Source organism: Fusarium flagelliforme (genome assembly GCF_020744385.1).
Source record: "Fusarium flagelliforme strain FIESC 12 MPI-CAGE-AA-0113 chromosome Unknown B0J16scaffold_1, whole genome shotgun sequence".
Lineage (NCBI taxonomy): Eukaryota > Fungi > Ascomycota > Sordariomycetes > Hypocreales > Nectriaceae > Fusarium > Fusarium flagelliforme.
The window spans coordinates 8,382,707-8,395,690 of NW_025763503.1; the positions used below are offsets into that span (position 1 = coordinate 8,382,707).

Below are 12,984 nucleotides of genomic sequence, written 5' to 3' on the forward strand. Positions count from 1 at the left end.
TGATCTCTACCATCTCTGCTCCTCGCCGAATGCGCTCGGGCGCTATAGTATGCTTTGTACCTGAGAAAACCCGTTCCGGCTCGGCTGACATTGGTGGGATCGAGAAGATTGTGCTAGCCATCTTGCTCAGATTCGGATAGACGAACTGGCGTGCCGGCTTGAGCCACCAATCTAAAGCTGATTGTTCGCCGATTATGTGAGGCGTTGCCTGGTCTATGTATTAGCAAATATTCAAAATGTTGATAGGGCGCAAACAAACCCTGATGAAGTCGTCAAATTCGTCTCGGAATTGATCATGAATAGCGCCTGCTGCCTGAGCCTTGAACCGCCGAAAGGGATTCTCCATCTGTCCGATATTTGAACTTTGGGAAGTTGGCGTGAGTTCTTCGCTTCGTGGCTTGAAGTGCTTCTGCCATAGCTTCCGCGCAGCCTTGATTGTATTGCCTCTGATCAGTGATCTTGTTGGACTGGACTAGCATTGGAGTGGATTTGGATGGAGTGGATTTGGCTGGACTGGATTCACAGTTTCAGAAATTTGGTCCGTTTGCCTACATAATATGCAGCAGCACGAACCCGATAACATACCCTTTACCATTTGACCAACAATGTAATTGACGTCCCAGAATGGCCGCACCAACAATCACCCACTTCTTCTCTCGTTCTTCTAATAGGTCTTCAGAATCAGACAATGTTGTTCTCGCTCCAGAATCGATCAACAATACCGGTAGTCGCGATCCGGACGCCCTGATCCAGCCAGATGAGTTCAAGCTTCAGGGCGAGCAATATACTCGCTGTTCTGTGATCGCAAGACGCCCTAGATCAACAAAGAAACGCACGTCGGTGATCTGGCTATACGGTGAGGATCTACAGTCAAAGAGAGATCGGAAACGGGTATGGTACTGCTACCTCTGCGAGAAACAGCGTCGTCAACAAGAACTTCCAGCAGTCTCAAATGGCAATTCTACGGCACTTGATCATCTCCACCTGAAACATCATATCGACAAGACTACTGGAGAACTCAAGTCCTTTCGAGGAGACTCGGTGGACTCGAGCCAGCCCTCGATATCCGATTACCAGGACATGAAATCGATCGTCTTCTCCCGCCGCTTAGATCGGTTCAAGGAATTCCTAGTCCGCTGGCTAGTCTGTTGCCATATCGCCTTCTTCCAGATCGAGAATGACTACTTTCGCGACCTCCTCTTCTATCTATTCCCACCCCTAGCTGATCTCCTTCTAAAGGCAGCGTCGACCATTCGCCAGTGGGTGATGAATATGTTTGAGGTGAGGAAAGAGAGACTGCGGCAGGATATGCTCGACAGTCGGAGTTCCATTTCGCTGTCCTTTGATCTGTGGACGTCGCCGAACTACCTCGCAGTGCTTGGAGTAGCAGCACATTTCATCGACAAATCTGGGCTGCGTCGAACTGCTGTCTTGGCGCTACGTGAAGTGGAAGGGGAACACTCAGGGGAGAACATCGCCGATGTCTTGTTGCAGGTCATCAAAGATTATAAGATTACGGACCGAGTTGGCTATTTCATGTCCGATAACGCATCGGCCAACGATGTTTGCGTTGACTTTGTACTGCGCGCTGTCTACCCAAGGATGTCAGATAAGCAGCGAAAACGCAGACGCCTCCGGTGCTTCGGGCACATTGTGAATCTCTGCGCGCAGGCTTTCCTTATCGGAAAGGACGCCGAAAAAGTCTGCAAAGATCTAGACGCTGCGTACAGGGAAGGTGATATGAAGTGAATCCGGGAGCTCTGGCGGAAGCGCGGCGCCATCGGAAGGCTTCACAATATCATCAAATACATCCGAGCCAGTCCTCAGCGCCGTCAGTTTTTCAGATCAATTGTTTGTGGGGGAGAACTGTCTGAGTTTGATGGCTTAGAGGTGAGTTTACGCCCTCCATAAACCAATAGTCAGAACTAATAGTTAGCCAAGCTTATCCAAAGCCAGCAGACACGCTGGAATTCATACTTCACCTCGATCGGTAGAGCTCTTAACGTCAAGGAACGAATTCAAGTCTTCTGTGACCAGTATGAGGCTGGCCAGAGCCAGAAAAGCCTCACCGAAGACCGCCTGTCTGAGCAGCAGTGGGACGAGCTTGCACACCTTCATGATCAGTTGGAGACGTTCTATGACGGAACTCTCTCTACGGAAGGCAGGCTTTCAACACTCGCGGATCACTTTGAGACACTTGACTGGCTGCTAAATGAGATCCAGCAGGCCAAGATTAAATTCGAAGAACTCCACGAGGAGGCTGTTCGAAGGAACACCAGTCGAGGAACTGTTGCTGTTGAAGCTGATGACTTCGCATTTCTTGCCGCTTCAGCGGAAGCTTCCTGGCGTAAGGCGGAGGAGTACTTCAAGAAAGCGAATGAGACACCGGCATATTATGCCGCTATTGCGCTGAATCCGACTCTCAAAAACCAGTGGTACATCGAGACTTGGACAGATGAAGAAAAGAAGTCATGGATCCCGAGCGTTACGAAGCTTGTCAGGGGGCTCTGGCTAGAAGAGTATCGGGGAAGACACTCTACAAAGCATACGTCAGTTTCCGCTTCGTTCTGCCCAACTTTGCCTGCTCCGGTTAGAAAGGAGAAGGCCTTTGTGGCGGTTAAGAGCCATAAACGACTGAAACTTCGTCACGAGGCCCTGGCAACCGACCCTCCAGCCGTCGACTTACTCGATCAGTTCCTTGAAACAAATGTTATCCGGCTTGGTGAGGACGAAACCTTTGATGCTATCCGTTACTGGAACGATCGCCACTATACGCAGCCGGATCTAGCCGGTATGGCTCTGGATGCCCTGGCCGTTCCATCAATGTCAGATGAATGCGAGCGGCTATTCAGCAGCGCCAAGGTACTGCTTTCCGACCGGCGGTCGAGGCTTAAGATAGATATCATTGAAGCCAGCGAGTGCCTCCGATCCTGGTTCGGCCCACCTGCACAGAATACTTTTGAGGATATTAATATCGGGAGACTAGAAGGGGAGTCTGATCTGCAGGGGACTCGGCACGGCGGGGAGGGATCTGAAATTAGAATGGGTAATGAGGACCTTCAGACCGTCGAGCAAGAGGGTTTTCTGGATGAGGACAATACCACTCAGGATGGCTTGCGGTAACCAGCGTAATTGATGCCAAATACATAGGTACCGCAACATCATTGAACAAGGATCGATTCCGCAGTAAATCTCGCGGCGACTCTTTTCGCAAAATACTCCTAATCCATTTGGAGAATTGGATTTGCATTGGCGCTCCTGGAGCCCCCAATCCAACAAGATCACTGATCTGCTCCGCCTCCACATCCTTATTCACCTACAATATGCTTCAGATCGGCCATCTACCCTCTTTCCAAACTGTGGGTACCATCTTAACCCGTCTGGGGTGCCCCATAGGGACCGTTAGTAGCCTGCCGTCCTTTTGGTGTGCCTGGGGCTCTTGGATCGCTATCGCTGTGTAATCCTGAAGTTCCTTATCGTTCATGAGGCTCTCGTGTACCGTATCCTGCTTTCTCACATTCAGTTGAACCACCTGGAACGACTTACTCATGCTGCCTGGGGTGAAGTTTTAGGCAATTTCTGCTGAATGACTCATGCGGACCGCTGCAGAGAGCGCACTTGGGTATCTGTGCCTGGCACTCGCTGTGATGGTGGCCTTCGGTGGCGCACCTTGCACATACTCGATTCTTATGATTGGCCGTTTGGTATGAAATTATGTATCTTAATAATTAACTTAACCGATTTCTTTAAATACAAATTAACCCCAAGCTTCTAATAAACTATCTATATTACCGCTATCTCACTCTGGAGTTTGGAGATATATTGGAAAAGCTAGGAAAAACTCTTAGTCCCCACCAATTATGCAACTTGATTCGCGGCTTGAATTCAACTCAGTTGGTGAACCGACCCAATCATCAAGATTTTGAGCTAGATCCTCTTTCTCCATCACCCTTGCAAGAGGGGCATAAGTCCAATCCCAGTCACCGAATGCAATCCAAGGATCCGCACCTAACCGAAAAAGAAACTCGATAGTATACCAATCATCCCGTGCAGCAAGCTGCATGGCATATGGAATTGGTGTCGCGGAGAATTTATCCCGAACATCAGGGTCAGCCTTGTAATCCTTGACGAATTTCGATGGCGGCTAATAGGCGGACGGGTACCCGTCCTTCTAAAATAGGACGGGTCCCGTCCCAATTGCCATATTCAGTCTAGCCCTCTCCGCTATCGGATTGCCTCCCGCTGTGCAATTCCACTATCTCAAGTGGTTTTACTTGAAGTCCTATTAACCTACTATATATTTTTAAAGCAAGTTAATGTCTTTAATTTAAACAGCCTTAATGTATTTAAGTAACATATGTACTCTAAAGTCTACTGGAACTAGGGCTAAACTATAATATAACTTTCTTCCTGTTCTACAGCAGAATACAAGGCTTCTTATTTATTGATATCCCGCTGTGCCATCTCCTAAAGCTTACCTATGCCTCTTCTGCTTATAAATAGTTATCCATTCTCAGTCTCCTCAGCTACTTATGCTTTAATGTAATTAGTCTCTACTTTATCCTAGTCTAAGTAAGCTATTATCTCTTCTTTAGTCTACTCTCTTAGACCCATTAAGGTTTTACAGTACCTCCCCATCTGCTTATAATCAAGGCACTAGCTGTAGCTTGCTTTTAGGTATCCTAAAGGCAAGCCTATTGCTTTTCAATACTGGCAATTACCAAGCTAGGTTCCCAGGGGTTAAGCCTTATACTAGTCCTCTCTTGACTTAACGTATCTCTAGTAGATGGCTTGTAGATCGTTATACCTTAGATATATAGTTAGGTCTAGAGCTAGGTCTCCCAAGGTTAACTGTAAAGACACTAGCAATGTATATATAGATAGTATAGGTAATAGATATCAAGGTTCTGAAGTCATTATGTATCGGTCTACATATTCTATTTCAATAGTTAACTAGCATAGCAGATCTTAACAAGTTAATTTAGGCTTAAACTTGAAATTTTCTAAAGTTGTGATTGGTTGCTACTGTATTTCGTTAAGCGTTTCCATCGCTAGTAGCCTTGGCTCCTCTAGGACTGCAAAGGGTATCTATTGAAATTCTTCCGAATACATCTGCGGCTAGTCTAAAGATACAACTAGAAATGCTCTTAGTTCTAAGTATTGTAGTGGATACTCCTTAGAGTTCCTTGCGTAACCTAGTATATGACATTTGCTACATAAAGGAGGGTTTTGTATCGGCCTCGCGTTTTCGATAACTTCAAAGCCACTAAGTTCTCTTCTCACACTAGATAACAGCAAAGACGAACTCGCAGCTACTGGATTGACTCGCTGGCGGGGTTCTAAGAGGGGTCGCCGATTATCTTTCCAAGTCAAGTGCTAGTGCGGATGGAAATCTTCGAGTTGTAGTACCTGGTCTCGAACTAATAAACCCTTCAGCTTGTAAGCGCAGGGTAGCCCTTGTGATCGTGAGAAAGAACCAGTACAGGCTAACAGGGGAGCAGAGTCTTTATGCAATAAAAACTTTCGTTGCTGCTTAACTTTTCGCAAGGCTTCATAAGACACCCAACCACGTACTGCACCATAGAGGGTACTAGAGAGTTCAATAGGGGTCCTGATCTTCTGCTTGGCTTAGTTCGACTTTAACTCCGCCAGTTAATTTAGTAGTGCATGCTTAATTGATCGCCAAGCTTTAAACAAGTCTAATGTAGATACTTTAAGGTAGCTCTTAAGCAGCCAGTGTATGCCTTCAACCCTTGAAGTAACGACGTTGTTAAAGTGGGGGTGTTGATTGACCTACGCCTTTACCAGCTTCTCTTTGTATTAGTTAAGCCAGTTTATCTTAATATATCTAACTTCTTCGATATAATCCGGGAGATATTTCTTCTTAAACTTAGACATACGTTTATAGAAAGTTTATTCATTTAGTGACTTAATAATTAAATGCTAATGGCTGTAAAACTTATTCCAAGCCTCTATGCCTGGGTTATCCCCTTAAGTCTGGCGCGTAAATCTCGGCTAACAGTAGCAGAGAACTACCTTATTAGTATGCTAGAGACATAACAGCGGCCTTAACGATAGGAAGCAAGTATCAACAGCATTCATACATGCTAGGCAACGATCAGTCAAGATGACGGAGGGATGCCTAATCCTATGGTTTTCGCACAACGATCGGAATCAATCTAACGCCTAAAAATAGTCTTCTTTACATTCCCTACTCAGGAAAGCAAACGCAATACAGAACGAACGTTAATAAGAGTCAACACCAATCAAGTCTAAAAGTAGTATGCCGTATTTGTTGGTTTTATATGTACAGTCTAAGATTAAGACATCCGGATATACCTGTAGGTATGCCACTGACTCGGGATGCGCAAATAGAATAGCTTTGACTTGACCGTCTGGACCGGTTTGAAATTGACTCTAAAATCCTTCTCTAAACAGCTGATCAGCAAGTGCGTTAATGCTGCTTTGTCCTTAACACACTTCTCGTCTAGCATCTGCAATACGATTATAGATATCCTATTGTATTGCTATCGTGTCGGTGTTCTGCCGCATATATATTCTAATTTCTTTAGGGGCTATCCCAGCTTTAGCAAGGCCAGTCAGTTAAGACAGGTGCTCCTTAGATAGTGTTTAAAGTACCGGGTGAGCGGTGGTGTCTTGGCTTGGTTTATGGTTATGTAGTAAGAATCAGCTGTCAGAACGGTGCCGCAGAGTCCAGGTACTTCTATTATTATTTTCCTTTACTAGTACAAAGAACTTGCAGCCTGTTGTTCAAGTTGTTGTCTTACGTTGGTGTTCTCTGGGAACGATTAGATGGTTACGGCGACAATTACATATGTACGTGATCGTCCTCCTGCCGGTTTTCTCCTTAGTTAACCTTCTAGTTATAAACGCATAGCCCCTGGTCGCTGCCCAGGCGTTGATTGCCTCGAATAGCGCCCCCCGTAACTCATACTTGCCTTCAGGAGGGAGACAGTCACCAGGAAACGGTGTCAGACTTTGAGATTAGTTAACGTTTATAGCGAAACAGTCGTCGTAAGCCCGTAGTCTTAACACGATTAGCAGCGAGTGCAGTAGAACGCGATATTCGAGATGGCGCGAGAGGGAGACCGATAGCGGAGTGAGCTATACAAGGACGGGTACCCGTCCGCCTATTGACCGCCAATTTCGATATCTCGTGCTTTACCATCCAGGACCACTCAATAGACACCCCCACTTAATGGACCACCAAAATTTCAATATTCCCATACAAAATCCAAATTTTCAATTACACCGCATTTGGCCAGGAATGGAGATACTTACAAACCAAAACATGTGCTGTATAGTTTATTTCATGAAATTTTAATATCAGCTCAACTTTTCCCTCTTCCGCCTCGTGGCCTTGTCCTCTAGCCCTTTGAAATCTTTTCAGTTTCACCTTATCCGGCCCATCCGACTTCATTCACTCCAGTAGGCATATCACCTAATTTACTCATGGAACTCCTGCCACAATGGTTCGGCGTGTTCATACCGAAGACGACGTAGCTGAGGCTATACTCGATATTACTGATAGAGGCCTATCGCCGACTGAGGCGGCCTAGAAACGTGGAGTGCCTCGATCGACTATTTATAGACGACTTTCCGGTCAAGCGAGCAAGAAAGAGTCTACCCACCCCCACCAGCGTATTTCTACGAGGCAGGAGGACCGCCTCGTTCGTTGGCTTCTGCAGCAGGAGTCCTTGGGCTACGCTCTCACGCATAGCCAACTTCGAAGCTGCGTCGAAGCCCTCCTCCGTCAACAGGGGGATAACAAGCCTCTAGGCAAGCACTAGACCACCAGGTTCGTCAAACGTTATTCAAAACTATCTACCAAGCTTAGAAAAAGTCAAGAAGCCGCCAGATTTGATGGCTTTACTCCGAAGGCGGTCAATTGGTACTTCGATATCCGGGAGAACGAGTACGGCTGGATCAAGCCTGAGAACACGGTTAACGTGGACAAGGGTGGCATAATGGCGGGTTTCGGTAAGTCCTCTACAAGTTCCCTACGTGCTTTTATAGGGTATAACTAATTGGTTGCCCATAAGGCCTGGACAGCCTCGTAATCGGGAGCTCTGACCCGAAGAAGAAGGCGTTGTTGAAGGGCGTTTAGTTGCGCACGTGGACCTCGTTTATTGAGGCTGTCACCGCAACTGGCCGCGCTTTAAAACCGGGAATTATCTTTAAAGGAAAAGAGCGGTAGAAGCAGTGGTTTCTGAACGAATTCGAATCGATAGCGGACTGGCACTACATCACATCACCAAACGGCTGGACCGACAACCATATAGCTCTCGAGTGGTTGAAAGATGTCTATCTACCTCAAACAGAGCCTCGCGATGCATCAGATGCGAGACTTATTATCCTTGATGGTCATGGAAGCCATGCACAAGTGACTCTTTTGGTGTTTTCACCGCAGAGTCTCCCGCTATAAGGTCGCTAACGAGCACCCAGGATGAGTGGATGGCTACGTGCTTTCTGAACAACGTCTACTGCTGCTATCTACCAGCGCATTGCTCTCATGGCCTACAACCGTTAGACAATGGAATTTTTAATGTCATCAAAGGTGCGTATCGGAAAGAACTCTAAAAGCTGGCTAGTTTGACCGATTCTGCGCCGGTTGATAAAGTTAACTTTATTCGGTCATACGCGAAAGCCAGAGAGGCGGGCATGAGGAAGAAGATTATCTTATCCGGCTGGAGGTTTAATGGAAATTGGCCTATAAACCATCGCAAAGCTCTAGCACATCCGGAAATTCAACCGGATAAAGAAAAAGTGCTGGAAGGCTTCAAGACGCCCAGCTCTCCTCATCTGGACTCAGATGATACGCCGGAAACGAGCCGCCAGGTGAGAGATTTGGCCAAACATCGAAGTCGTCCGACCAGGAGGAAGTACAGTAAGATCGCAAAGGGGCTGGAAGCTTTAGAGATGAAGGTGGCCATTCAGAATGCGCGGATTACTGGGCTGGAGGAGCAGGTGTCCCAGCTGCGGCGAGGGAAGAAAAGAAAGGCGGTACCGAACCCGAACCGACGATTCATGGCTCTAGCGGAGGCCCTAGCGGCTGGAGAATCTCTTCCTAACTCAAAGGAGGGAGAAATAGAGGTGGATGTGGATGAGGAGATCGAGTCGGTGATTGAGGTGGGAGTCAGGTCAGAGGACGAAAGTGAGGACTTCATGGCCTTAACAAAGCACTGCCAGCGCACACGCAGCGGTCGGGAGGTCAAAAAATCACGCAGAGAGTAAAATTTGATCAATTTTATGGAGAGTCTCTTTACTAACTTCGATTTTGATTGACAACGCGGTCTGTTTTTGTGTGCACGAAAATTTAGATTTTGTATGGGAGGATCGAAATTTTGGTGGTCCATTAAGTGGGGGTGTCCATTGAGTGGGTCCTGGATGGTAAACGATCCACCTACGTCCTCGGCACTCATGCTACCCTCGAAGCCGCCAAAAATTCCGCCTTCAGAGTCTTGGACACGATGCGCTACGAACCCGAGGACTTTGTTGAATATGCCGTCCACTCAAGCAGCAGCGGAGAATGGGATCATGGCGACGGCGTTCTCGTCTACGCCAAGGCCCCTGCTGGTCAAGTCTTCTTGGTCTCGATACAAGCTACTCCTAATGATGAGAAGCTACTGATGGATTTAAATGGCGGCACATTCATGCCGAAAGGGATATCATCGTTGCATTATGTCATGCAGACAACGATTGACTACAACAAGGACCGGACGGGCTGTGTGCAGGAGGTTCAGATTGAGGGGACATTTATTCACCGGGCCGATGCCTATGCAGCAGCCCGTAAGTTACTTGATCCTCTTGATTATGCAGATTATGATACACCGGAGGAAATGGCCGGCGAGTGGCCATATGGGGAAGAGGTGGTTGCCTATGCAATAGCGGAGATAGGTTAGAATATCATCGTTGAGGTAAAGACTATCGCTGGTGCCCATTGTAAGCATGGGAAAGACATGTGATGTAAGGTAGTGTGTCGTTGCTGTGGGTATGAGATTGAAATTGGCTGAAAGGTTTGTATTTCTTTAGCTTCGTTTTGCTTCTGTCCTTTTCGCTAAACAAGGAAAGTATCTGCTAGGGAACTAATTGTCAAGTAAATCACTTAAGTTGTATTCAAGTATTCAATTCTTCAGCTGCTTAAATGCGAGTAGTTTTCAACATTGAAATGTCGAACAACACCCGATGTGCATATCAAGATGCATGGGGGACTGCTTTTCTCTGCACCGTCCATCACCGACTTGACGCTAAAGTTGATGCAGTCAACATCCAAATATCTTCAAATTGATCAATAAGTTTTCCAGAGACTGGAACTATCAAGGCTATCTAATTGATATCGCTGCAATCTACTATTACTCGGCAGTAATCACAGCCGCAGCAATATGAGGTTAGGCGGCTGTCCTCGACGCTCTAGTCAGCCTCCGAAGAATCGTTCTGGCACATCAGCAGGAGCTGTCAGCAATGGGTTGAAGGTCCGCTCAGAATCTCCAAACTTTAAGCAGTGTTACCTTAATGACATAAGTATAACATCAGCTGACCCTCAGGTTATCAGCAGTAGTTATGCAGTGGAAAACCAGCTAACGCCACCATGGCCGTCCGCTAAACTCAATTTCAAGCCTATGAATCACTTACGAGTAATTTAACCTGCATTATGCCCAATGAGTCCACACCGTTTTGTTAGTGTCATACGTCACCTGTTTTCATTGTTTGATAAATTCTCGGGCGTGCGGTATATGCATGACCCTGCTTCTTATCTCCGTTAATGAAATTACCTTCACTCTGCCATGTTACAAAATGGGATATTAGTCTTGGTAGCATAACGTGCTAGAAACACAGTAAGACCAGTTAAGTGGATATGTCGGTTACTACAATACCAATAAGCGCTTTTTTTATTTATTTAACTTTACGACGTTAGATCATCCTAACTAAATACTGCTATGTGAATGGCGCTCTTAGACAGCTATAACACTGGTTAACTATATCTAACCCTATATTCTCTATACTAGCTAGCCATATTATTAATAGCAATTATATAATTCTGTTTGTTTATTTGCCCATGCTGACTTTATGTGCTTATTGTGTACCTCTACTATCTAAATTTATACCCGATTATTTTATTCACCTTACTATCCATAATCTCTAATCTATCTCAATTAGATCTTAAAGAATACTTTGCAAATAGCCTTTATGCAGAAGTTATAGGGAGTATAAGTATTTTTTAACTAAGTAATACTGGACAGCTAATTTAATAATATTAGGATAAAATCAGCCTCTTTAACGGGAAGAGCCTAAGGCTTAACCCTACCGAGCTGCTTCCCTTAATGCTGTAACGCAGTATGGATAGTTAATAGCCGAACTTAGTCATATTCTGGCTCCAAAAGCCTCAACCGGTACAGAAAATGGCCTACTAATCCCTCCTTTCTTTAAAGAGCCCTCTTGTCTTAATGATGAACCCCCCTCCAAGTTTTATGCTGGACAGTCGAGTTGACCTAAGAGCCTTTGTCCCTTTATTTAATCCATTATGGCCTTTAAATATGGTCGAAAGTTCTCCATAACTACTTCGGTACATTGCAAACGGCGATTAAGTAGCACTGCTAAGAAGGAAGGTTAGTTTAGTCCGGCTCTTACGGTAAGCTACTTCTTATTGTTGGATCAGTTATTTTCTATACTAATCTTAACCGGCGCGTCAGAGGCTATACCTTGGTATATCAGCGGCTTTCTTAAACGACTAAACTGCACTTATTGCCTTAGCTATTAACGATGGTGTCTACCTTACTGACTTCTCCGTTAAGCACCTTGACCTTAACGACAGTTAAGCGACTGGTTGAGATGTTATTGCAGACTACGTCCTTAAAGAGGTTGAGGATTATGAGCACGAGATTTTTGCCAAGTTCATCGGAGCCGGTCTACCAGCTACGCTTAGGAGTGTAAGCAAAACGCTATGCTCTTGCTTGTGGCTAGATCTGGATATTGTCTCGATTATGGTACTTGCTGGGAGAGAGGATAAGGATAAGGATAAAGAGGATAGGAAGGGCGAAAAGAACTTCTGGAATGTGAAACGTATTAATGAATAGGCTAATTTAATGGTTCGAAAATGCGTTATGTGAGTAGACAACCTCGAAGATGATGGAAATAGGCTACTGACCTTACTTTAGGTACTTTAGGCCTTCTTAAGCTCCTCTTCTGCAAGTTGGCTTTCGCGGTTTTGTCTAGACTGATGTTGGGTTTCGGGCCACTTTAACAACTCTTCAGAACTACAAAGACACATGTGGCGCCCCCACCTGGGAGACTATGATGACCTATGCAGAGAAACTACGTTGCAACAAGACTTGTATCGCATTTTTCAGTTCTAGTCCACAAGGTGGCGGTGTGGCCCTAATGCGTCATGCACTAATCCGCTTTGCTTGTCAAATAGGGGTTAACATGTCTTGGTATGGTAAGCTTTACCTGAAAGCCTGGAATATAGCTCAATATATGTCTTGTTAACATTGCTGAAGGTTGCGATAGTTCCAAAACCGCTTCCTAGTGCACTAAGAATTACCAAGAATATCCACAACGTCCTGCAGGGAGTGAGTCCTCCTAGTCAGCGCATCACTGCTGAGGAAAAGGAGGCTGTCATCCATTGGATTACCGAAAATGCCTATCGATACTGGTTCTCGGAGTCCGGCCCACTACGCCCAATGGAGGAAGGTGGTGCTCATGTCATAATTGTCAGTATCTTCCTTGTTTCACGCTCAGGGGTCCAACTTCTTCCCCCCTCTACTCTCTGCAATTAGTTTGTTGGTAGAGCTCACATTGACCTTTGCACAACAGATTAATAACCTACAAACGCCAGGTTTAATTCCTCTGATCAAAAGGTTTACTCCCGATCGGCCAGTTCTGTATTGCTCTCACATCCAAATCAGGAGTGATCTAGTTGCTAAAGACGGCTCGGCCTAGGCTAATATTTGGGAATTCTTGTGG

General features: G+C 45.8%; 1 protein-coding gene across 1 annotated transcript; it reads left to right on the forward strand.

Moving 5' to 3' along the window:
- Positions 1–11,542: 11,542 nt before the first annotated feature.
- Positions 11,543–12,960, forward strand: B0J16DRAFT_353359 (uncharacterized protein; the record flags this gene model as incomplete). The annotated part of the gene is made up of 6 exons (XM_046129308.1): positions 11,543–11,627; positions 11,773–11,832; positions 11,863–12,074; positions 12,235–12,457; positions 12,529–12,731; positions 12,835–12,960. The coding sequence occupies 6 exons, from the start codon at positions 11,543–11,545 to the stop codon at positions 12,958–12,960; spliced, it is 909 nt and encodes a 302-aa protein (XP_045990684.1).
- Between the last annotated feature and the right edge of the window lie 24 nt (positions 12,961–12,984).